Source organism: Rhinichthys klamathensis, unplaced genomic scaffold (genome assembly GCF_029890125.1).
Source record: "Rhinichthys klamathensis goyatoka isolate OS25496 unplaced genomic scaffold, OSU_Roscu_1.1 h1tg000557l_1, whole genome shotgun sequence".
Classification (NCBI taxonomy): domain Eukaryota; kingdom Metazoa; phylum Chordata; class Actinopteri; order Cypriniformes; family Leuciscidae; genus Rhinichthys; species Rhinichthys klamathensis.
In genome coordinates this window covers 581,235-609,130 of record NW_026607025.1, presented here as the reverse complement: position 1 = coordinate 609,130, position 27,896 = coordinate 581,235, and the positions used below count along the sequence as shown (strand labels likewise).

General features: G+C 38.1%; 1 protein-coding gene across 1 annotated transcript in view; it reads right to left on the bottom strand.

The window, feature by feature from the left end:
• Nucleotides 1-27,896, bottom strand: part of furinb (furin (paired basic amino acid cleaving enzyme) b) — a 157,813-nt gene that overhangs the window by 70,264 nt on the left and 59,653 nt on the right. The window contains exons 3-4 of the mRNA XM_056239292.1: nt 7,588-7,686; nt 1,344-1,439 (exon numbers count right to left, since the gene is read on the bottom strand). Of these exons, the coding sequence (XP_056095267.1) occupies nt 1,344-1,439; nt 7,588-7,686 (195 nt within the window). The remainder of the gene's footprint in view (nt 1-1,343; nt 1,440-7,587; nt 7,687-27,896) is intronic.

Genomic DNA, 27,896 nt, shown 5'->3' with positions numbered 1-27,896 from the left:
GTACAGATGTGGTTTAAAAACGGTGGTGAAGGAGCCGAAACTAACAAATTAGTATGCTAATGGTGAACGGCAGCTCTCGCATTTGTTTTGTCATCCTTGGCCTAGGTTGCTCTTTGGTCGTTCGGTTCAGGCATTAATGTTTTAGACTACGGCTTGTGCTCTGAATACAGAACGTAGCTTTAAAAGCAGTTACGCAAACAAACATTTGAAGACACACAGATGTGTGCGGGCATTCATACATACACCCACACAGTAATTATTTTGTGTAAGTTTTGTATATACTCTGAGTCAGACTCTGTCATCACGTAATAAAATGATTTAAAAGATTCTGCGAAAGTTAATATGATGTTGTGTCTTCTCTGTCAGCGAACGTGACTGTCAATACATTAGCTCACTTCACTTTTGGTGACTGCCTGTGTGTATGTGTGTGCAGGTCAAGGGACTAACTTGATAATAAATTTGTATATATTCATAGCTTATGTATGCCACCATTTGATTTGAATACATCTGTGATGTATTTTAGACTAAATATTATGCAGGAAATAATATAGGGCAGGACTTGTGTTATGATTACACAAGTTTTTTGACAGGATATAAACACATTAGGCTATAATACTACTGAATTTTATCTTCTTTTTATCCAAATATTTTTTTTTTTATAGCTAATTACTATTAAAATAACATTCTATACTTCCTAAAATTCATATATTTAAATGTATGCTTATCTGACAAATATTTCATATCTTATTTTGTATATATCTACCATTCAAAAGTGATAGCATGATGCTGGTAAGAATTTCTCATATGCTTACCAAAACTGCATTTAGTTGATGAATAATACAATGAAATTAATAATGTGATAATAACAATGTGAAATATTATTTCAATTTAAAATAGTTGTTTTCTAATATATAATGTAAAAAATATCACTCATAAGGAATCTTCGTATTCTCTGAATGTATTCTTTGTGTTCATCACACCTGCTTTATGTGGTTAGATTCAAATTCTACTTAAATGCACCTCAGAGACAACATTCAGTCCACTTCCATGAAGCTAGTGATACAGGGGAAGCTGAGAGTGTCCCATTTTATCGTCCTCTTATGAACTCTTTGGCTGAAAAATTCTGGGTCTATTTTGATGTTATGTTGTCTTGAGACTATAAGCACACAGAATGTTTATATATTTCAAAACAGACATGGGGGATTTAGAGCGGGAAAGAATCAGAGAGAATGTGAAAGCTCAAAGGTGGATGCCTTTCCACTGTAGAAGCACTTTAGATACATTGCATTTAAAAGCTCAATGTACAACCACAAAATAAATATATACAGTAACTTTTAACATACCAGGTACCACTGCTGAGGGAATTTTGGATCTGTGGGTTCAATATGAATGTCTCTCTTGCATCTTCGCTTGGAAATCTGCTGCTCTGCCCAAATCACCTGAAAACACACACACACACACACACACACACACACACACACACACACACACACACACACACACACACACACACACACACACACACACACGTCAGTTTTTCAAATATTACACACCTACATCCTTGAAAATCACACTCTTCTCTATTTTCACCTTTAACTCAAGGTGTACGTCCCTTCTGCACAGCTTGTCCTCACTCTAAAAATACCCACATTTCACACTATCCCCCGCTGTTCTTTTCAATCTGCTGTATTTTATAGCGTTTCAATTAGCTCTGTGTGGCCATTTGCGCATTAATTTTTTATGTGGTTCTGTGTCCCACCCAAATAAATAAATAAATAAGATCTCTATGATATATAATTTTTATCTCTTAGACAGCAATCTATTTTAAAGACTTTTCGACAGTAATGCGACAACATGTAAGTCTGTGTTAATTCTAATGCCTGATCTGTGACCAGTGATTTCTGATATATAATGATTCATACACTCAGATGTTCTTTGTGTCAGTAAGTCAAACCAGTGACTAAACAGTCAACGTCACATTGTTTATCTTAGTAGGATGAAAATAATCTATTATTTAAACTGTGATTAAATTACATATAGAAAGCGATCAAAGAATGCTCCCTTTGCAATAGCTGGAGCTGTCAATCAAACAGCGCGAGTTTATCAGGGACTGAGTTCTGGACTCACCCCAAAACTCATAGTCAACGAATCTCTTATTTACATTGTGTTTGCACTATCACTTGCACAATCATTAGTTATGATGAAAGCATTCCTTAGTTTGCAGAAATCGAGTTGCAATAACAAGATCACTGCATTCATGCGCTCAACATGTCTGTGATCGACTACAATGCACATCACTGCAACCTTTCATGCCACGATCTAAATATAATGCTATAGATCTAAATATAATGCTATAATTAACACTTTTCACGATTAGTAAACCTTGAGAACTGTAATAGTAAAAACTTGCTAAAAGATTTCGAGAGAGTTACACATGTGGGTATTTCACTAAAGCCTCACACCAGACATGCTCCTTCAAATAGAGTGTTTAAATCAGAGGGCTAAAATCACTATCAGGGTAAGGAAAATGCCTTTTATTTCTAAATTATGACAATATTTTATGTAAAAATAATACTAACATTATAAGTGCACCACAGGAAACATTATAAAACAATAAAACAATGCAGTTCATGACCCCTTTAATCAGCAATTATGAAAATGGCTTCTCAATATTTTCTCCGAAAAAAAGATCAGTAATCACACACATTTCTTGTCTAGTGTTTCATAAGAGATCTCGCATCACATTTAGCTCAGATTTGCAATGATGCCAAATCTGCAATGAAAAGTGAGAGATCTGTATATAGACATGTGCCGGTATTCGGTAATGCGATAAATCGCGGTAATGAATATGCACGATATTGTTATCGCGGGGACTTCGAAATACCGTGAAAAATAATAGATCCGAATTTAGATTTTTAGAACGCGCATCAGCTTATTTTCCATCAACCGCTTAAAAAACAATGCGTATGCTGCGCAAAACACGTGCGCGCTCTGATGTAAACAATCCCCACATCACATGTATAAGCACTGTGTGCATGCAGTGCGCACTCTAGTCTAATGTAAACAATCCTCACATGGAGAAGAAGCACGGCGGAAGGAGGAACGCTGCCGACTATTTATCCCCTGCATGGCTGCCAACTCTCACGCATTCAGCTTGAGACTCACGCAATTGACACTTTCACACGGTCTCGCGCCACACATCCATTTTCTCACGCAGAGAAAAATCGCGGAGCAAAGAGGACACTGACACCGACAGACTAGACAGAGCAGGTTACTTTTGATATGAAAAAAATATCAGCTCTCAGGTTTTATAACGAAATTCAGACAATAAATACTGTTTTGGTGCTTGTAAATGACGTGACAGATCGCGCGCCTCAGTTCAAGTAAACAGATCATCTGTTACTTTTTATTAAAGATACAGTACAACCCACCGAAAGGTACGTACTTTCGATCAATCAGTGTTTTTCAACCACGGAAAGAGGTCAATAACACTGCAGGAGAACAATTATGTCACAGAACGTTACATTTACCTCAGGAAAGCCATTTAATGTTAGTTGACTATAAGAAAATAGCTATAGAGAGGAGTATTTTGCTAAATATGTGCACTATATTACATATTTTAATATATGTTTACTTGTCATTATATAATTGTTATTATAATGAAAATTACGGCATATTACATTTTTATATTTATATTATTATTATATTTATATTGTGTGCATTATATTTAATTTCTCTCTGTATGTTTACAGCATTATGTGAGATATATTTTTTCTTGAGAAAAAAATAAATGCAGGCTATCTACTGTAGTCAATATTGAATCAAGATTGAAATTAAATCCAAGAATTTAATTGAAATCATGAAAATTGTGTTAAGCAATAATACAAACAGTAGCCTCAGTAACTGTACCATGTAAACATTATAACATGTTGTCACTAAAAAATAAAATTAATGTTTTGACAATCACAATTACACATTGTGATGCAAGTTTTTTTTTAGATACCCCCAATCCGTCTGTTTCTCTTGTGCAATTAAAATATCGTGATAATACCGTATACCGTGATAAAAGCTCAATCAATTAACCGCAGCATGAAAATTTGATACCGGCACATGCCTATCTGTATATGAACTCAAATAATTCTCATTCATCTCTTTGACTCTTTCTATATATATATATAAAATTATCTGAGCAATACTATCCACTTTATCCACTTACTGTTTGTCTATTTTTCTCTCTAAGGGAATTTTAGTTGAAACATCTGAGACAAACACTTACATGAAACATAACTTAGAATTGCATTTATTAAAGAGCAACCTCTGAGCAAAAAAGTCCTCTGGGCAGTTTTGTGTGATGAGATGGACATAACTAACATAGCGCACAGACATTAGCATTCGCACTAACTGAGAGGTATTAGCAGCGAAGTATGAAATCTAATTAGGGCCCAAAGACTTATGGACGTATGAAGTGCACTCTCTGCAAAACAATTGTTTTAAATGAGCTTAAAGGTCCACGGGCCTCATATACAGGATTCATTTTTCTTTTCACAAGGGGACGACCAGAGAGCCCACTATTGCCTCTTTCTCATTTTTAAGTAAATTCAATCAACTTCTCTGAAAAAAATCCCACAGATAAGTTAGAAGAAACTTTTCTTGGAAACGACACCTACCACTTTGGCGTTTCACCACACAGCATTGTTTACATAATTACATGTGTGCTTGGAGGTTGTAATTTACTCTCTTTTTTATTTCAGTGTCTGTAGCGATGCACCGATACCACTTTTTCCAGAGATACCGATACTTAAATTTTTGTTACTTGCAGATTAAGTGTTTATTAGATATTCAAAGATTTGTTTAATTCAATTATATAAATATGTATTATTTTGCTGAATGCTGATGGCAAATGAGAAAGTATTAATAGTGTTTGTCTTTCTGTTACGAATAATATAAAAGCAAACGCTATAATACTTTTCATATACAGTTTACTTTCTTTGTTTAACAGTTATATCTAGTAACGTATTAGATAAAACTGTTAAACAGAGACCATAACGCTGAGTGCTCATGCGCTGCTGTTCTCAGAGCGGGCTCTCAGCGCAGTCAAAATAAAAGTCTAGCTTCCAACACATCGGCCAAACAGAAAAACGTATTGGCTGATGTCGATATTTCAAAAATGCTAAATACCGTCCGATATATCGGCCTTGACGATATATCGGTCGACCAATACACAAAAAGTTGTCAAAATCCCAGATTTGCATTACCAGCATTACCAGATGGCAATGTAATGTGCTTCAAACCAAACCAAAGGATCATCTAAAAACGGCTGTGTATGTGCGATTTTGTATGTCAGTGCAAAACAATGAGCTTAATCCTTGCAGTCTAACAATACAAATCATTTTATTATTATATACTTTTAAGTAGCAAGTGTTCACAGCGAGTGTTCTGCTGAAAGACGAGGGAGATTCACACAAGAACAATACACACACACACGCACACTCAAAATCCTTTGAGTGAGTCGTCCTTTACGCCCTTGTTTTGCAGTAATGCCAGCACTGGTCTAAATTTATCATGAAAAAAGCAAATGTGGACTAGGGCCAGGTCAGATTTGGAGGAAGAATGCATTTCCTGTTCCTTTCACGTCTTTCTGCCCTTCGTTCAGCAGCAAACTTCTGAGATCTCCAATTTGACTTCTTGCGAGGGAATGAAATTCCAGTTAGCAAGGGAGTAGATGTTCACGTACCTGCATTCAATTTCGTATAAATTCCCATTACTGGAGGGAATGTGCTTACAAGCGGCAGCCTTCAGAAATCTGCTTTATTAGCATAAAACCATGCTGAACTCGGAATACAGAGCAGGCGTTGCATGTGTGTGCGTTGTACGTGTGAGGCTTGTGCCAAGATGAACCCTGGCAACAATAATGCCTGACCCACCGCAACAGAAATGGGCCCAGAGCGGTACCCTGACGCCGTTAGCCTTGCATAAATAGAGGCTAGCACACAAGGGAGCAGTAATCCAGCTTGTATCTTCCCCTCTCTCGTTCTCTGCTGTCATGGATCAGTGTTAGGAGTCATCAATGTCTTTCGCTGGCATCTGGTGGCCAGGTTGGGTCTGGGAGGGCATCAGTATTAGCCATGTAGTTGGATCTCCGGAGCGTGCACAGAGTTTTAACTAGTGACTGAAGCTTCAGAGAGTGAAGATAAGAGGCTGGTCAGCAGAAGATCTATGGGAGCCTGCAGCCAGCGGCCTAAATACGCAGTCGCTTGGGACGCCTGAGCTGCTCTCAGATAACTTATCGGCACAGCCAGAGTCCTGCACTTCAGTACTACTACCACACACACACACACACACAACAAATAATCACAGGCAGTCAATCATGAGACTCTGGCCCAACTACTTTGGCATGGCATGCTAATGACTTCTCTAGTCTGGCCTCCGCTCCTCTCCTCTCCTCATCTTGTCTCCTAATTTATTCTCATCCTACCCTACTATCTCCTCTTTTGCTCCTCCTCTTCCCCCCACCTTTCTTTCAATATCTCATCTCCTCTCGTCTCAATTTCTCTCCTACCATCTAACCTGTTTCCCTTGCTTCTCATTTTTTTCTTCTTGTCTCCATCTCTCTCATTTCATCTCTTCCCGTTGCATCTGTTCCTCTCCACCCTTTTCCCATTTCAGGATGTCTCCTCCCATCTTGCGTCCTATATTTTCATATCCTCCTTTCATCTCTTTTCCTCCACCTCTTCCCACCTCCTTTCATTTCATCCTGTCTTGCCTCACCTACTCCTCTCTCCTCTTCTCTAGTTTCCTTTTTATTTAATTTCTTGTGTTCTTCTTTTGTCTCTCCTTTGCCGTTGTCTGGTCTTGTCCCATCTCCTCCCCTTTCATCTCCTCTAGGTCTCATCTCCTTTTCTTTCATAACCTCTCCTTTCATTACTTCTCCATCTCTCTTCACATCTCTTCTCCAACCTACTTACCTTATCTCAACTACTCCTCTGTACTCTTCTCTCGTCTCTCAATGTCTCCTTTGTTTCTGTCTCCACTTTTTTGTTCCTCTTGTCTTGTCCCATCTCCTTTTATCTTGTTTTTTTTTCTCTCCCTCTCTCATCCTGTCTCATGTCCCCCTTCCTTCTTATTTTCTCTTCTCACATTCATCTCTTCATCTCATTTCATCCTATTTCGTTTGTGGTCTTTTCCCCTCATCTCTTCTCCTCTTGTTCCCTTTCATCACATCTCCTCCTGTCTTGTCCCCTTACTTTTCATATCTTCCTTTCATCTCTTCTCTTTTCCTCCACCTCCCTTCACATCTCCTCTTCTCTCATTGAATCTCAAACCTTTCTGTCTAGTCCCCTCTCATCTCCTCTTTTTCCTCTTTTAATTTCTCCTCATTTCTTATCTTGTCCCCCCCCTTTCTTCTCCCTTTCCTCCCCCCTTTCTCTTTTCATTCATTTTCCTCTCATCTCCTCACCTTTCGTGTCCTCTCATCTCTTCTTGTTTCATCACCTCCCACCCTTTTCTCACATCTATTCTCCTCCGATCTCCTCTTTGTGAGCTGTACAGTCGTGTTTGTGTGTGACTTTGCGTGTGGCTGGTTTTTACCTGTGGCTCGGCGTGCAGTCGGACATGAACCCCGTGATGGCCGGACAAAGATCTCCTCACCACAACCCTGTGCTGGAAATGATAATAGTCCCTGAAAACCTGCAGAAACACACACACAGAGGTGATATATTAGAGTGCTATTCCAAAGGAGCCATGTCTTACCCACCACACAAGGTCATATGGTCTTACACTCTAGAGGGAAACACACTCATTAACTCCAGCACCTGCTCACAGACCTGGCCATCTTTCTCTCCAACACACACACACACACACACACACACACACAGACACACACACACAGAGCTGCAGGTTCAGCCGCACACATTTTTTTTTTATAGTCCTACAAAACACGCAACAGATCCAAAAACACAGATACACACACCCTAAAAAAATCTTCCCACTGAGGGACAAATTCTGTGAAAATTATGAAAGGCGGCTTCAGGTACTTTTTGCACACAAAACAGAGCAAATTGGACACACACAGTTTGAAATGTGAGCAAAGCAAAGGGGATGGATAAGTGAAAAGATATGCCTTTCTTTCATTAATCTGATCCACAAAAGCTGTGATTTTGTTGTGCTTCGGTTCAATAAAGCATCACACAGAAGCAAAAATTTCACTGTATCTGGACCGCCACACACTGATGTGTGGGATCCGGCACTCAGCGGGGCAGTTCATAATTCTGTGTACTTTGAGCTTGTGTGTGCGTATCTGAGAGAATCATGCCTCTATCATTACTCATCTTGTTCTGTTCCCAGTAGAACACGGAAAGCAACTTCTAGATGGCCGAATACCCACACACTTCTTTCAGAAGTGACGTCAATGAATAGATCCTGCACTATATAGGCAAGTGTCTCCTTCCTAAAATGACATTCATTTATCAAAATGCTTCCCTGCTGGGCTTCTGTTCCCCTGATGCTCAGTTTCCTTTGCCATCTCCGTCTCTCTCTCTCACTCCATGTCCTCGTGATCAATAACATGACCTCTGCTGCCATCATCTACTTGTCTCGCTGAAACTACAGAGGTGTCCCCTGGGATCATACGAGGACAGAAATGCTTTCCGAGACCAGCAGGACTCAGCGTGAGCGTCTGAAGTGCTAAATTGGGTAGAGTCTTGCCCGGTGTTCTGGAACCTCTCAGAAAAGAAAAATCACTGATCTCATTAATATCTCAGTTGTTTCTCCTAGACAACAGTGAGAACGAAGCAAATAGAGACTTTTGCTAAACTATCTCTTGAAAAGATCTCAACAATGTCACAAACTGTGCCAGCTGTTGCCTGCAATCAAAAGTCAGTAATTTCAATAATAATAATAAAAAAATTCTCATCAAGTTCTGCAGAAAGCAAATTATGTGAGCTTTGATATTCATTTTTATTTTATAGCTCTATACTCCTACTTTATGTCTACTAGTGTTTGCTGAGCTGCTGAATGTGCAGCGCCACGGCAAAACAAATTATATATTATCTGAGTTATGAGTTTGCAGACTGATTTGAATGTAATGAGATAAACAGATCGGGGTACCACGAAAATAATACAAAAACAAACATACAGCATAGCCTGTGTAGTCCAATTCAGGAACAAATGACTCTTATGAACCAGCTCCTTCAATAAAATCCTTCAAAAACATTCACAAAGTTTAGGTTTGGTTTGAATCTACTGACAATTTGCTCCCTGTATTCTTCATATCAGGGTGGTAACAGAATTAGTAAATAATATATTACTAATAAATAAATAAATATTAAATAAACATATAATGACTTAAAAATAAGTAGTATCTAGTTAGTATCTCATACAATTTTAAAAGTTATTACTCCTCAAGTAATTGCATGATAAACATCCTTGCTAAAGTTACATAACAGCTCCATTAAGCCGCCTGGGCTATAAAAGAGTAACCTGTGAACAATAAAGTTTTCTCTGATCTGCCTCAGTGTGGCGGACTGGGTCTGCCGGACAGCATGTTGTTAACTAGGATGAGGTCTAACGCTCTGGAGGCTGAGATCAGCTTCTAGCTTTTACAGCTCAAATCACAATGCATGTGCTGTCAGATGTGTCACACAATTCTCACAACACTCTACCTCTTTTCACTCTCGTTTTATAATTTATGAATCACAGTTATTCTCTCTTACACATATACTAAGATTTTAATACTACTACTGTGTGTATAAGTGTGTTTGTGAGCACATTCTAGCATGTTTGTGTGTGTGAGAGAAAAAGAGACAGGGAAGGATAAAGATGGAAGCAAAAAGAGAGATGGAGAGAAAGCTGGATAACATTTAACTTTGATCTACAGAAGAAGTTAAAGTGAACATCATTACTCTCTTTGGCCTGATGTGCAAGTGTATAATTCATAAACTCACAGACCAGAGATCTGAAAGATTCACTGCTCTCAGAGCCAATTCCTCTGGACATGACACATACGGAGAAACTGTGCCTTTATTAGACCTAAAGATGGCGAGGACGCTTTTACTGGCAGCCTGCTAGCACAGTACATCAAGAAGAAGGAGCTATTGGACTACAAGGAAGGTTCACACATAGAAACGTCTGTGAAGTGAGGCATATGTTACCACAGTGCTTTACTGCTGTAATTATTGCATCCTGTAAAAATAATGTAAACTTTTAAAAGGGTCATATTCCACACTTTTGAACCAGTTTTTGTTAGTTAGTAACAACTTTTCTGGTTCTTTGGTCATTTTCCACACTCTCTCTAATCTTCTGACCTAAACAGGATGTTTAAGGGAAAAACATATACTGTTTTTCATATGTGCTAGGCCTAAATCTTTCATTTAGACTATCGAATGCAGCTTACTTTGGTCAAGAGCTGCCTACTTGTGCATGAAGAGAACATTTCAGTAATTTAAAGGGGCAAACACAATTAATTTTGCTTATGCGTCATTTTGGGTGGGTTAATATGAAATAGATGAAACCACATAACAGGTCATCTTGAGAATTTTTTTCTTTTTTTTTTCTTCAAATAATGGCTGTCATATCCGTCTCAATCCATGAATGGTTGTATAGCCAACAATGAAAAAAATTAATAAATAAAGAGCAGAAATGAATGTAGACTTTTGTCCGAAAGTAACAAGTACAAGTTTTTTTACAGACAAAGAAAAAATTTAAAATACAGTGTCGATCGTGGTTGTGTTTGCTCAGTACTACTTGCATCAAACAAAAGATTTGATGCATCCAACCTGACAAACTTAGTTTTTCCCCAGAAAATTATATTACATCAGCAAAGTACCTTTTAAACACCCCTACTCTCAGAAGCTAAATGAAGCCAGTCATCATGCATTATGCATCAGAGAATAAAAGTAACAGAAAAATAACAAGGAGAAGAAAGAGATTTCAAAAAGTCTAACTGGCTTTAGCTACACCGGCAATTGAATTTTCAATTCTCCAAATAGTTGCACCACTGCCAAATTTTCTATACATTTTAATCATGATGATCACAACTGTGTAAACGACCTCCTCAGTTCCTGTAGATCGCTGACTCGCTGTCTAAAACGCTAACAGTTGCCCGTCATATACATTCATACGGCCAATGTCTCAGAAGTAAGCGGGAGCGAGCAATGGCGGAAAATATAAGAGCGCCTCCAGCTTGCAGAGCCGACGTGTGGGTGCACTTTATTTTTAAAATAAGTCAGGGAGTAATGAATTAGATAAAACAAATGCTATTTGTAAGCTTTGCCAGGCTACACAAAAATATTCAGGAAACAACCAACTTGCGTTATCACTTACGACACCACGCAGATTAAATGGTGGCACTTCAACCACAGCCGAAATCTGTTGATTCAAGGCAAACTACTGGATAATAACACCAACAAGCTTCCATCTACCTCAGCTCGTGCAAAGAACATAATGGAGTCGGTGGTGCATTTCATTTGTAAGGATTTGCGGCCGTGTAGTGTTGTTGAAAACCCCGACTTAAGGCATATGGTGAAGACTATGGATGCGTGCGCTGTGATCCCGACAGGGCTTAACGCTAACTTTTCTCAGGAGCACATGCGTTCCTAAGTTGAAAATTTTAGGAGCACAGTAAGATCTTTAGGGGCGCAATGGAAATTTACTAAAAAATGTGTTTTTTCCGTAATAAAGGGATACGAGGAGACATTTATAAGCAAAATGATTTAATTCATTTGAATGGAAAAAGTACATTTTTTTTTTCTGCCGTAAAACGGTATTTAAAGAAATAGTTCACCCAAAAATGACTATTCTGTCATTTATTACTCTCCCTGATGTCGTTCCAAACCAGTAACACCTTCTTCAGACCTCATTCATCTTTAGAACACAAATGAAGATATTTTTGATGAAATCTGCGAGCTTTCTGTCCCTCCATTGACAGTTAGGCAACTACCACTAGAGTTGTTCCGATTCCGATACTAGTATCGGAAATGCTGCCGATACCAATAAAAATTCTGGCATCGGTATCGGCGAGTACTTCTATCGGCCTACCGATCCGATACCATTTTCATAAACAATAACTAGTTACGCACGCTAGCTTTGCGTAACGCTGCAAATCAGAGCTCAATTCTTCTTCACTGCTCTAAACAGTGGTTGCTTGTGGCAACACAGGAAGTCGTGCTGTTGCCACACAAGCAACCACTGTTTAGAGCAGCGAAGAAGAAAACGCGCGCACGCCCTGCAGTATGTCCGCTGTTTAGCAGTATTTCAGACTGGACAACCAGCTAGTAAAACGGCGACATGTCTCATATGCCATACTGCAATTTCGAGGGGTGGAACAAGTATTAGCAACTTCAAGTAACACCGAGTAACCCCGCAGAACACGATTACACAAAGGCAAGGGCAGAGAAGGATGAGCCACGCCAGAATCAACAATCTCTGAAAGCTTCATTCAAACGAAGAGAAATGTTTTCAAAAGACAGCCAACGAGCGATAAATATAACCGACAACATGTAAGTTATTAAGTTTATTATTCTGGATGACCAGCCGATGTCAAAACTGAAATGCCGTTTATTTAACAAAACTGTTAATGGACCTTAAATTATAAAGAGATAATTTTCTTATATTATTCATATATCATTTTTTTAGATTCCTAGATTTATTTGTTGCACTTTTTTTTATAGTTATATATTGTAAATCTAAAATACTTTTTTCAGTTTACAGTATTAGATGTGTGGCTGCATTTTAAGTTCTTTTTCACTTAAGAAAGATAAATAATATATTGCTGTGAAATGTATGTCAGATAATAAAAATACTCTAGTTCACTCTATGTATTTGTTCATGTTTAATTAAGGGATAAGTCTGAAGCACACCATAAAATAATTCTATCAATTCATACAGTGCTAGTATGAATTGCAGCTTTATAGATACTGTACAGACCCAGGTATCGGATCAGTACTCGGCATCGGCCGATACCCTGAGTTCAGGTATCGGAATTGGTATCGGGAAGGGAAAAAGGGTATCGGAATGGGTATCGGGAAGGGAAAAATGGGTATCGGAACATCTCTAACTACCACTTTGGTGCTTCAAAAAGTTCATAAAGAGATTGTAAAACTAATCCATATGAATTGAGCGATTTAGTCCAAATTTTCTGAAGAGACTTGATCGCTTTATATGATGAACAGATTTAATTTAGGCTTTTATTCACATAAACATTCTGAAGAAGATCTTCATTTGTGTCCCGAAGATGAGTGAAAGTCTTACGAGTTTGGAACGACATGAGGGAGAGTAATAAATGACAGAATTCTCATTTTTGGGTGAACTAACCCTTTAATAATTATGTAATTATTTTTACTTCAAAATGTATAAAAAGTAAAGTTTTTGTAAAGCTGCTTTGAAAAGATATGCATTTTGAAAGGCGCTATACAAATAAAGTAGAATTTAATTTAATTAAAGCTCTTTGAACCCTCAAGCATTCTTTTTTATTATAAAAATAATTATTTTTCTATCACCTGCTTGAAATTGATTTTCAGGGGCGCAGTCCTCATTTCCAGTCTCATGTTTAGAAAGACATGAGATATTTGTATTGAATTAGGCCACTGATGTAACCGACACTACCAAACAGAATGTCAAATCTCATCTGAAAAACATGCGACAGCTATTGATCAATGTTACTCACTGCCATCAATGGCACAGTTGCATAATTGGTTTACATAATACCACAAATCAATAAAAATAAATTTTTCATAATTGCCATCGCAGTGAGTGGTAATGAATAGATTCATGTTAGATGCAGGGACGTGTGGGAAAAAAAAAAACTATTCTGGGAAATCATCTTAACAGCCTTTGCTGCCCCACTGGGCTTCAAAGTAAGCGATGGAAGCACTGACGTTGAGCTATTGATGTTCTACAGCTAAATTCAATTCAGAGAAGGCAGAATACGAATACAGAACTGAAGCAGAAATGGCCTTTGATCAATAGGAATCTTATCAAGCATCCTTTTCAAATCCCATTTTTTGGGAGAATGAATGGAGTCAAGGCCAAGGTGAGGGACAGAGAAGGAGATTGGCAGTGTATCTGTGGTTTCCATTTGGATTCTGATTCAGACTAAACCGGGCCTGCCTGTATAACTCACTCTTCCTCTTCTTTTTCTGAATCAGTTTCTGGTTCAAACATATATGACTAAATTAAACCAATATCTGTGTGTCCTGATTATTTTGGATTTGCATTTAAGTTATTTGTGAAACAACTGTAGCGAGCACATCTACAACCTTTAATACCATGATGACGACCTTTGATTGACATTCAATGATGATGTTCAATAAGGATTGTGTTTAATTAACCGAGATGTGTGCGTGTTTGTGTGTGTGTGAGAAATCCAGAAAGACTGCAGCAGCAAATTCAAGAGGATCCATATGGTTGAATCATAAGTTTTAAACCTCCCAGTGGGCTGAAGAATATGTTCAACTAAATTAGTATACACCGCATATTTCCTCAGTTCGATGATGCATAGAATATGAATCTGCTGGCAGTGTTTCATACGTTTTTCGCCTTAAAAATGAAACACTCTTTTACACACACTCAGATCTAAGAGTTGCTTTACAGTGGCTGACAGGGGTGATGGAGCAGTATTTCTGTCCTACCTCCGCAGTCACAAGGGATAACATTAATCTAACTGCGACTAGAATTTCATTCAACCTTTTTCAACCATGGAGGTTTTCTTTGATAATATTAATTTTTTTAGAATAAAATGAAGGAAGAAGGAAGGGCAGAAAGAGAGAGGGAGTGGAGTCCGGGTCCCAATCTATTACTTCGGGTCCCGAGTATGTTTAACATTGAGTGTAATACCCGAGTCGAGTCGGAGAAAACCCGGCCGTAATCAGAGTCAGTCAGCGCTGTGAGTAAGTTTTGTAACTTGCAACTTGTAAACCGGGAAATAAGGTGAAAAAAACACGAAACAGTGCGGACTGAGTTAATGCAAGGTCACGGTGATCATGAGTTTTCCTGTTCCTATTGTGTGCAACAGTAGATGCAAACAAACTTAAAATCTCAAAAACTGCTTGCAGCCTTGCATACTCGCATTTAAATAACAAATTTCAAATCAGCAACAAAATATGAAATGAACTGTCACATTGTTCTGTGATTCGCATAATAATCACCGGAATAATAACGAATATAACCCAATCAAATTGCGTTAAAAAGCTTGTTTCGGGTCACTCCAGTTAACGTGGATGTGCAGTCTCAAGCACTTTCTTTCTCCTATTTTATCATTAATATCATAAAAGAACCATCTAGCTAAAATTTTTGGTCAGACTCGGCTCAGAGATGATCGCAAATAAGTAATGCTAACGTCAGCGGCCAATGCACTGAACGAGCAATCGTTATTATACTTCAAAAGGGCAAACAGTCTAAGTTATTATTATGCGAGTTGACTCAAGATACAAAAAACGCAAAACTGAAAAGTCTTATTTGTCATCCGACACCGAGACACCAAGTGGACTTTTGAAGCTGGAATAATGAGTGGATTAAGCATGGTCTTTCAATCGGCAAGAGAGGAATAACATGGATGGAACTTTCTGGGCAAGGAGGATTGTAATGCATCACATTCAAGTACAGGGGAGAAGGCTACAAACATTAGGTACTGTAAGACAAAAAAATGTATGTTCGCAATTTGATTCATCAGGCCCAATCAGGTCTGTGTCTTCCTGGGTCCGCGTCAGTTCCGGGGAGTACATTTATGGCATTTCTCGGTTCTGCACGGGTCCGGGTCAAACTTTCAAATAGACAGGTCGGGTCGGTTCCGTGTAGCACATTTATGGGTCTCTTCGGTTCGGTTACGAACTTTTGGACCCGTGAAGACCTCTATTAGCTGGAGCATGTATATACACTCTACTAACAAAGTCTGTTGCCTCCAGCTATGATGGTGCACTTTAAAAATTAAACGTGGACAATCTTAAAAATGACTGTAACAAAGGTGGCAGTAATTTATCTCCCCTGCTGAGTGATTTCTTTCTTGGGGCCAGATTTTCACATATGTCCACATTCCTCAACCAACACAGAGGGATATGAAGGCTAGTCATCTAATGTCACCGTATGCTATATCCACCGATGCTTTACCTCTCTCATGCCTTTTCTCTGATTTATCTTCTATAGTAGGAATGTGCGTTATACCATTTTGTACAATAAACCACTATAAATGCAAAATTGTGATTGAATTGAGTGAATGACCTCAGGAGTTAATAAATAACATATGGATTAAGACTGCATTATATCCAACAATTAGAATATTGAAGAATACTTCCAAAACAAACATGAAATTTGATACAAAGAAATGAATTGGAGTCAGTTCAGGAATTAACCCTCTGGGGACCAGGGTGTTTTTGGGGCCTTTGGGATGTTTTGACATTCACTGACATTAGCCGCGTTTCCACTGCCGGGCCAGGGCCGGGCCGTGCTAGTGCGTGCCAGGGCCAGTCGCGTTTCCACTGTCACTTCCGGGGCTTGATCGGGGCTTACTCGGGGCCAACGGCCAGGATTTCTGGCCCGTCGAATACCTTGGGCCAAAGCGGGCCAGCTCGGGCTAGAGGAGTGGTTACGAACAGAGGCGGGGATTACCTGAGTCGATAGACAGGAGCGCCGAATGATTCTGTCAGCATTAAAGACTTTTAAAATAATTTAACTCACTTTCATGTTTTAATGCCTTCTGTTTGTGATCCGATGTGGATTCTGATCACCGTATAAGGTAGAAATATTTATACGCGATGCAAAAGACTATGCGCGCTAACCATTACCATAGTAAACATAGTAAACGCTTGAAGATACGCATAGTAAAAAAACATGGTGAACGCTTGAAGAAGTCAGACCATTCATAAAGGCTATCACAATCATGTTTTTATTTTATCTGTCAGTAGCCTACATATACTAAGTTACATAGTAGTCTCTTTATACCGGACTATCTACTTTTTTTTCGGGAGCTTCCTGTTTCTCTGACTGAAAATATATCTGTAGCTACTGGGAGTCGAGACTGTGCTAACGCTCCTCAGGTCGTATTTTTGGTGGCATATAACATTATTTGTAGAAATTATCATTCTTTCTAAATGTGATATATGTCCTGTAACTACCAAATAAACAGAAACAGCCTCGACTGAATAATGTAAGTGTGTCCTCTTTCTTTTTTGAAATAGCTAACGGTCGTTTATTTCTGTGTGACTAATGTGCAATTTTGACATAAATTAATTCATTATGATCAATGTATCACTTTTTATTGTAAACCTGTGGTAAAACATCGATGCTTGGGTTTTAAATATTCAAGTAAACAACAAAAATGCCAGCAAACGGCCGCTTTTATCATGTTTTTTTTGCGATGCACGCTGTTTCCAGTGATTTCTTTCTGATTAGTTTTCTGGTAAAACTTCCATTTGTTGGTGAAATGATGGGTTAGTGTGACGTTGTTCCAGAGAGGCGTGTTGCGGGCGTGTTTTAGTGACGCGCTGTGGAGCTTCTGGCCCGACAGTGGAAACGCAGGCCAGGTGCTACTGGCCCGAGGCTATTAGCCCGGCACGGCCCGTTTAAAGCCCTGGCCCGACAGTGGAAACGCGGCTATTTGTGCTTTTTTTTTTCAGTTATTTATAAACATGTTAATGGCAAAGGTGTAAATTCACTCTATATAGCACAAACGGGGCTACCATGATATGTGAGCAACATGTATGTTCATGTTTGTATTTTTGAGAGAATATTGTTTATGCGTGGTTATTGAAAAAAATTAAAATGAAAGTTGCTGAAATAAGACCACAAAGCACATACTAAATATGTGTCCACAAGACTTTTGACAAATGGATGTTGTCGCTTCGAGTTCTGGCTTCAAAATGATGTGAAAATCATCCTGCCTAATTGTTCACATAAAGCAAAACATGAATTCATACTTTGTATGACAGTTTTTTTGTCAGAAGAGGTTTATGCGAGGGGGTGGTAATGCCCTATCAATATTAATGAGATTCAGACCAGGGGTGTGACAGACACTCCCCCAATGGCTAATCGCCCATCAAGTGAGGCAGCCTGAACAAAGAATGAGAGGAGATTCAAAGGTTTTTCAATCTGTTTTATTGTAATTCCTCTATGTGGAGAAACTAAATGTTCTAAATTTGCTCTAAGCAAATCAAATGTGAGTAAAATAAATAAATAATCAGTCGGCTATAAACAAAGCAATCGTGAAGTCATACAGGCTCATATTGTATTAACACTAAGTATAAACAAAATTGAACTAACATCTGTAAAATTGTAGGTAAATATGTACTTACTCTTTCTGATTTCTGACTATGTTGCTAAGCGCACTCCGAGTTGCAGGCGGAGGTAGTGATGAAGCTACATTCCTTTTTTTTTTTTTAAGTTGAGGAATATTATTACATAAATATAACCATAGCAGCATTAGTCTATAATGAATAACTGATGTAAATAATTTTAGGCGAGTGCAATAAATATGCATGTCAATGGGCCATTGCCGGAGAGGCACACCGCAAACAAAACACATTTGCGCAATTCATTAACTGGGTATATTTACACATTTCAGCACATTTACACACATTTACAACTGATATTTGCGAGCATGCATCGTCAATGATAATAATGAGGCAGCATTTAAACTAGTCAAAATATAATCTAAACATCTAGTAGGCCTATTTTCTAAAATAACTTCTACATTCTAGCTTTCATTCACAATGATCTAAACATATCATTTACACATACAAATTTCCTAACTGGGGTTTACAGTGCATAGCATATGCAAAAAAAAAAAAAAAAAAAAAAAAACATTTTTCTCTTTAACACGAGATATTAAATTCATGGTATAGATATGCACTTTCATTAGATCGTGTTGAATATATCAAATGTCAATACTCTGGATGGCAAGTGGAAAATAGTCCACCCAGTATAATATGTAAGCTACATGTTTATATTGAATAGCTTGTCAACTAATGGAAGTAAGACTAAATACTTACTCATACGAAATTCTATCCACGGCTCGATCAAACGGTCGTCATCAGAGTCGCGCTCTTCTTCTGATGAAAATGTGGATTCTTCGTCGCTAGTATCCAGGACGAGCTGAAGAGCTTCTACACCGGTGTATCGTGCCATCTTCCTAACGCGCAGGTGAACTGAATGATGAAACTTGAAGCCTTTAATGCATTTGCTTGGGGTTGTTTACCTGTTTTCCATAGATGGCTTAACACATTATCTTGTGAATAGCGCGCTCCGGGAGTAGGCGTGAACGAATTAAAGTGAATAAGCTCGTAATGAGCTCGACTGGAATCGCTCTATTTTCATACAGATTACAGAAGCTGAGAATATTTGTTTTTAATATAAATGACTTCATTTAAAAGATGCGATCTCTAGCTTTATGCCCGTGGGTATGTTTGCCTGTTTGACTGAATTTTCGTGGAGTTACAGATCATTTCCGAACGCCTTTCAAATTGGAGTTCGCTGACAGAGAGTGAAGAACTCGCATCATGTTCATTTTTCTTTATTTGGCAAAAAGCAAAACACTTTATTTTTATTGTGAGTATACAGAAAAAAATAGAAACTGAACAGGATCGATTGATGTATAACACGAACATGAAAGATCAAAATTAACAGAGCAGTTTGAGTTTATTTTGCATTGCTAAAAAAAAAACGAGCAAAACGCGCGGGCGCGTTTCTGGTCCCCAGAGGGTTAAACTATACTAATTCATGCTGTATGTTTTAGATTCACTATGAAGAACTCAAAAATGAAAAGCTAAACATGTCACATATCTTTGGAAAGCTGAGACTCTTGTGATTCGAAGGATGTAAACCATTTTAATACACACTTAACACAGCAGGTACAATCATAGTCTTTGTCAGACCATCAACAACCAAATAATCTACTGGCCAATTCCAGCGTTATGGACATGACATTTGCAGTCAAAACGTAAAATATAAATTCTCAGAAAATGCATTTAATACCAATATATTTAAACGTCTGTTCATATGTCCATACTACCTTAATAAAGGAGTCCAGACAATAGAAAAATATCAGTCTACACATGCGTTTTATATTTAATATGAGGGAAATACACGTGCGTTACGGACGTGACAAAAAAAGACGTGAGTTTGTGGGAGACAACATACTTTGTAGAAATTCTGCGAATTAAAATGCACAAGCCAAAATAAATAATACCAACCGAAGGGATGAGTGTTGGTTCTCTATAGAACATAAATTATTTATTTTATTTTACTTTTCATTTTTTCATTTATGAGGAAAAAACGTTGTTACGGACGTATTTTCGTTATGGACGTGACAGTTCCGAAATCGACACTTGGCAGACGCTGAAAAATCAGAGAAAATGCTTGAACAGAGACCTATTTGTGTGTCTCTGTTGGGTATTTAAAACAACAAACATCTGAGACATCTGAGACATCAGTAAGGTAAGGCTGCACAATTAATAATAATGCAAAATAAACTCAAACTGCTCTGTTAATTTTGATCTTTCACAATTAATCAAATTTAAACTGAAATCACTTTGTTATAGGCTAGATTAACCTCCGTTCACGCATATCTCTCAAATCATTCTTATAACAACTATCTGTCAGACGCAATTTCACAAACAGCGTGAGTGTTCAGCAGTGCCGCGTCTTCTATCTCTTCTCTCATAATGTGTTGTGCAAGGCAAGCATCAAGCGCTGCGGCGACAATACACACTCGCGTTCAGGAGTCGGGACCATAGACTGTAAGGTCGGGACATGACGGAATATTCACTTGCACAATCGGGCCAGCAGTGCATCGCAGGGTTCCAGACTGCGACCATTTTTTGAGAATGTGCGAGTTAAAATGTTATGTGGTCGCATTTGTGCGAGTGGACGCTTGAGCAACAGAACGCCGTTGTATCAGCTGCTGCAGTCCGTAACTTATGTTCAAAATGAACGAGTAGGCTACATCATGAATCCATTTTCCAAACCGTGTTTTTGACTTATTCTGAATCACTACGGTACGCCTATAATAAGTGTTTATATTCGGACTATTTTATCCCGGGGTCGTCTCGGCTGCGGAGTAGCCCAGTGCCTGCGTGACTCGCCATAGACATTAACGGAGAGAAGTTCCGTCTACAATGTTCTTCCGCAAGACACGTGCAGTTTATTTATTGACGAACGTAGACACTGATGGTGAAACGCGCCAATTACGAATTCACGAATTAAGGCATATACAAATGGTCTCACGAAACTCAGAGCCCCTTCCTCCTACGTCTTTTCAGCGGTTATATTTTCCTCTGTCGAGCGATTACTCTCATGATCGCTCGACAGAGGAAAAGGAAATTATTATAAAATGCAGAAGGTAAGGAGTGTGAGATTTCTGCTTTTTGTTACAACTATAAACTTTGATAACGAAAAATCTGTATCAGTTTATTATAATACTCCAGGGTTCTCAAGTCTCACGCATTGGCCGTGAGACACACGCAATTCAACCAGTTCACACGCTCACATGCCACACCGTGTATTTCTCACGCTGAAAAGGCAATGACAACCAAGTTGTCCTGCAAGCTTTATAACGTTGTATATGAGGCGCATGCACACAAAGATAAGTTTCCTGCCGCCAGCGCGTCCGCATTTCGGCCAGATTGCGTTCGTTACTAGGCAATTAGACGCGAGAAGTCCGCGAACACACACGGAATTTCGGCCACCGCGACAACGCGCGAACACACGTCGTGATGGAGAAAGTAAGTTGGAAGAAAGCTTGCCTAACATTTTTAGACTAGAAGTTCTAGAACATTTAATATATAGCCCATCGTATACATTATTGATGCAGTCAAAAACTCTACAACTGCTTTGCAACCAGGCCAAAAGCTTTGGCTCAGTTTGGCTAAGGAAATGTTATTGGGTATGGGAAGGAATGAAGATGTATTTCTTCAGTTTATTTTAAATTCTATATTATACTGTATTAATAGTATTTCTAGTTACATTAAGGCTAAAGCAGAGTGCTCTTGGTAATATTGTATATCCTGTCAAAACATACATTAGCCTAATCATTGCCATTGCATTTGTATTTTTCAAAGATGTCAGGGAAAAATGCAAAAATATTTGTTTTTCCAAACATTTTGGAACAATTTGTTATATATTTGTAGCCTAATTTTGAAATATAACATTAAAGAGTAGGCCTATATTTGATGAGATGAATTGCTCTGTCATTTATCAGATTTACCAATTGTTATAATTTCAATTTTTGCTGGTTAATTATGAACAATGGGTAAAATTGGGGGCGGGGCTAGGCGGGGGCGGGGCTCAATTTAGGCTCCTCCCGTAACCGCATGTGCGATCTCACTCCAAGCTTTTGATAAAACTTGAGAACCCTGATACTCTAATCTTTTAAAATGTAATGCATACATTTGAATGTTAAATAGATAGATTGTATATAATTCAAATGTAAAATGCTTAAAATTACAGATTAAAATTACTGTCCAAAATCCATAAAAATCCTGAAATTTGGCAATGATAATTAATATATTACAGGTATTTCTGCTGCAACCCAGAAAGCCTTTGCTAGCCTTGGTCCATTAAAACCACTATTCATCAGCATGCATTGATTAATCCCATGGCATGTAGCAAAAAAAAAAAAAGGTGCGACCAAATCATATGCTGGTGCGACCAACTGAGAAAGTTGGTAGCACCAGTGCAACCAGTGGAAAAGTTAGTCTGGAGCCCTGCATCGTGACTGAAGTCTTTTTAAGTCTTACCAGTTTAAACATTCAAGCGATTTTAAACTAATCAGTGCTCGCGCGCTCTCTGAGAGATTATTTTCTATGCGCACATTCATAGAAAATCCGCCTCAAAAACAGCTGGCCAGTAACTATTTTTCGCGGATTATATTGCTTTAACACGCAAAATTGTCAATTTCGGTGTTCGTGAGTATACTCTAAACATAGTCGGTTTTGTCTTTAATAAGCATAAAACGCATGCCAGTATAATGAACACAGGATCCGTGCACTAGCTCTTAAAGTGACGGCAGCCATATGTGTCTGTCATTAATTTTGTTGTCAAAACAACAAAAGATAGCTTTAAGTTAAAGGAATCAGTATTAATAGCCTATGTATTTAATTTATTCAGGACTAAAATACTACCCAGTGTTATTTTCCATTTGATTACTTTATTCACTTTCTGTATATGAATACTAGTGTTAGACCTATTCAAAAACTTTTCTCTTTATTTGTCTTTTGTTTGTATTTTTATTCTATTGTATTTATTTGTGCTACTTTTTTCAATTTAATTAAACAATTTAAATCAAGCTTCCTTGTGATGTGTAAATTCTTAACAACAATATTACCCCATTGTAAAAATGCAATGAGCGCAAACATTTAGGCAAGATAAATGTAATAATTTTGTTTGGGAAAAATGCCCCCCCCCCTTCTCCCCCTCAAACAAAAAAAATCCCCCCCATGAGAATCATCTAAGGGGGGATTTCCCCCCCCATTTTCCAAAACGAAATTCAGGCCCTGCTATATATATATACACTACCGTTCAAAAGTTTGGGGTCAGTACGATTTTAAATACTTTTAAAAGAATTCTCTTCTGCTAACCATGGCTGCGCTTATTTGATTAAAAATACAACAAAAATCAGTTATAGTATTAAATATTATTCCAGTGTAAATCAGCTGTTTTCTGTGTGAATATATAGTAAAGTGTAATTTATTCCTGTGATCAAAGCTGAATTTTCAGCATCACCAGTGTCAGTGTCTTCAGTGTCAAATGATCCTTCACAAATCAGTATAATATGAGGATTTGATGCTCAAGAAACATTTATTATTATTATCAATGTTGAAACAGTTGTTGGTCTGTCAGTTGTACAGTTTTTTTTTTTTTTTTAGGATTCTTTGATGAATAGGAAGTTCAAAAGACTTTTGTAACATTATAAATGTCTTTACTGTCACTTTCGATCAAATTAATTATTCCTTGATAAATGAAAGTATTGATTTCTTTCCTCCAAAAAATAAAAATAAAATTCTCACTGACCCCAAACTTTTGAACGGTAGTGTATATATATGTATATATCCTATATACACTCACCGGCCACTTTATTAGGTACACCTGTCCAACTGCTCGTTAACACTTAATTTCTAAGCAGCCAATCACATGGCGGCAACTCAGTGCATTTAGGCATGTAGACATGGTCAAGACAATCTCCTGCAGTTCAAACCGAGCATCAGTATGGGGAAGAAAGGTGATTTGAGTGACTTTGAACGTGGCATGATTGTTGGTGCCAGAAGGGCTGGTCTGAGTATTTCAGAAACTGCTAATCTACTGGGATTTTCACGCACAACCATCTCTAGGGTTTACAGAGAATGGTCCGAAAAAGAAAAAACATCCAGTGAGCGGCAGTTCTGTGGGCGGAAATGCCTTGTTGATGCCAGAGGTCAGAGGAGAATGGCCAGACTGGTTCGAGCTGATAGAAGGGCAACAGTGACTGAAATAACCACTCATTACAACCGAGGTATGCAGCAAAGCATTTGTGAAGCCACAACACGCACAACCTTGAGGCGGATGGGCTACAACAGCAGAAGACCCCACCGGGTACCACTCATCTCCACTACAAATAGGAAAAAGAGGCTACAATTTGCAAGAGCTCACCAAAATTGAACAGTTGAAGACTGGAAAAATGTTGCCTGGTCTGATGAGTCTCGATTTCTGTTGAGACATTCAGATGTTAGAGTCAGAATTTGGCGTAAACAGAATGAGAACATGGAACCATCATGCCTTGTTACCACTGTGCAGGCTGGTGGTGGTGGTGTAATGGTGTGGGGGATGTTTTCCTGGCACACTTTAGGCCCCTTAGTGCCAATTGGGCATCGTTTAAATTCCACGGCCTACCTGAGCATTGTTTCTGACCATGTCCATCCCTTTATGGCCACCATGTACCCATCCTCTGATGGCTACTTCCACCATGTCACAAAGCTCTAATCATTTCAAATTGGTTTCTTGAACATGACAATGAGTTCACTGTACTAAAATGGCCTCCACAGTCACCAGATCTCAACCCAATAGAGCATCTTTGGGATGTGGTGGAACGGGAGATTCGCATCATGGATGTGCAGCCGACAAATCTGCGGCAACTGTGTGATGCCATCATGTCAATATGGACCAAACTCCCTGAGGAATGCTTCCAGCACCTTGTTGAATCTATGCCACGAAGAATTGAGGCAGTTCTGAAGGCAAAAGGGGGTCCAACCCGTTACTAGCATGGGGTACCTAATAAAGTGGCCGGTGAGTGTATATCTATGGTCAGACATGATTTTGGCCACTTAATTAAGTTTTGTTTTGTAGAAAGCCTTTCTTTAAAGTGAATTTCGTTTTGTATAAATTGTATCTTAATTTTTATATATTTTTTCATCAACCAATTAACTGGATTTAATAAATAAGAAGCAAATAGACAATATAATCATAACATGGAGGCGCGGTCCCTTGCATTGCACGTGAACTGGAGCGCATCTCATCATAAATTAACCAAAACTCAGCGTATGCCTCACAGACATGAGAAATATATCTATATTGAAGGCTTGAAATGTCTTTAAACGAAACAATTACAAACGAAAAGAAATAGGATAGGCCTACTCTCTGATTATGTAATCCATTACATGCATTTCTCTCTATAGGCGCGTTCACGGAGATGGTGATAGTCAATTTCATCTTTGAATGAATCGGACGTTCATGTTTTTTTCGTCTATTTGAAAGTTAGGCTAATAAACCAATAGATCGATTTATGTTGTAAAGTTGATGAATTTATCTTTTCGTATTGATTTAATCAGAATGCTTCTTGATTTCCTTTGTTATGTGTCATTATATTGCTCTAAATAAATAAATAAATAAATTCATTCAACAAATATCCGCTGGTCAAATCATGCATGATTTAATATGAAGCGTCCGTAACAGTCACGTCCGTAACGCATAATTAGGTTGTTTAGAGCAAATAAGTGAGATGAATTGTCAATCATAACTATGGACATATTTTGGCTTTGTACATACATTTTCAAATTAATTGTAATAATAATTATTATACAATATAAACTTATTCTTTAAATCGTTACGGACGTGATACAGCACTGAAGCGTCGTGACCTCCTAAATATAGTGAAGGGTTGGGGTCAGAATCCCTTGCCTCTTCAATTCAAGTGTATATCCTTTTTTATGATTACATTATTCCTATAATAAGCACTAATCAAGTTATATAATCATTCCTATATGCAATAAGTGATTCACATATAGTTTTATTCATACTTTGGTTGAATGCATATCTTTCATGAATGTCTTATGATGTCTGTGACTAATCTTCTGTGGCCCTGAGCGAGAACATTAAATACAGGCTTTTTGTCTGTATGTATACTAATGAGTGTGTTAAGCCTAAAGAAAAACCTCATCATATGATCATGTTTCTCTGCTGACCCTATTAACGGGCAGGGGTCAATTTCTGTATGGCTCTATGATTTGTTTTACTTCTTTCATACATATATCTCTCAAGAAGTAAAGTAATTGTTATTTCTTCTCTCTGAGGATGGAAGGTTTTAGCAGTATGTTGCAGGTCTCATGACACGGGGTGGCAGGTCTCATGACGCTTTTCGATGGACCCCCCCCCCCCCCCCCCCCCCCGAGGTCTTTACTGGAGCTTTGTGACTTGGATGACAGTTATCTTGATTGATGTCAACGTACCCTTCTATCTATGTATAATTGTTTAGACTTTATGTCCTCTGAGCCAATCAGAAGTGAATGTTTATGTAATGTATGCCCTTGAAAACAGTATAACTGGTGTACGATTTTCATGTAAGGTAGAGTTAGCTTGCGACCTCCTCGTGAGACTTTGACGCTGGCTCTACCAATTGAACTGCAAACTATTCTTCAGTAAATTTTACTCTTTGATTGAACCTCACGACTCCTGGTCTTCTTTCATCATATCTGGTCCTGGGTCTTATAACTGTTACCCCCCTAACAATAGCCTTTATAAATTTAAAGGGCAATGCAGTTATAACAAAGTGGGTGTATTTATATCTCAGTCATGCTCCCATCTTTCTGCAAAATGCTTACTGTCAACATAAAGTATAAAAAAATGAGTCTTTGACCCCTCTTTTTAAAGCATGAAATATGTTTGTTTGAAAAAGCAATTTTAGTATCTGTGCACACCTTATCTGAGGTGAATAAACACAGAAATGTCCTTAAAATTTACATGACCGCACATCAATACAATAAAATACAGACCCAAATGGACACCTTAGAAAGGGTTTTGATATTTTGATAATAACTTTATTTTTTCATGGCAAGGTTGACATTTGCATGGAATCGGCCAACTACAAATATGAAGGAAGTCACCTTTAAAGCCTCCTGTTAGTCCACTGGTCCAGACAATCCAATTAAAATAGCCCCACATCATCACATACCCTTCACCATACCTAGAGATTGGCATGGGGTACTTTCCATAAGATCATCTCTCAATGCAAATCAAACCAGCTATTAGGCTAACTGAAATAAAACCATGCCAATCTCTAGGTATGGTGAAGGGTATGTGATGATGTGGGGCTATTTTAATTACAAAGGCCAAGGGAACTTTATCAGGATGCATAGTATCTAGGGATGTAACGATTCACTCATCTCACGATGCGATACGATTCACGATACTGGTTTCACGATACGATTTTCTCACGATTTTTTTAACAAATGAGATTTAAGACAAAAGTGTCCCTTTTATTATTTATCAGACAAAATGCTGCACATTTCTTTTTAATTTAAAATATATTTGTCAAATAATAAAACTACATTAAAAAAATTCCCTTCAAGGTTGTTTCAACTCAGTCTTTCTGTCTGTTTGGTCAAGAGGCTGGACACTGGTACCTTCGCACACTTTGTGAAAGACTGTGTAAAATTAGTACCAGATTG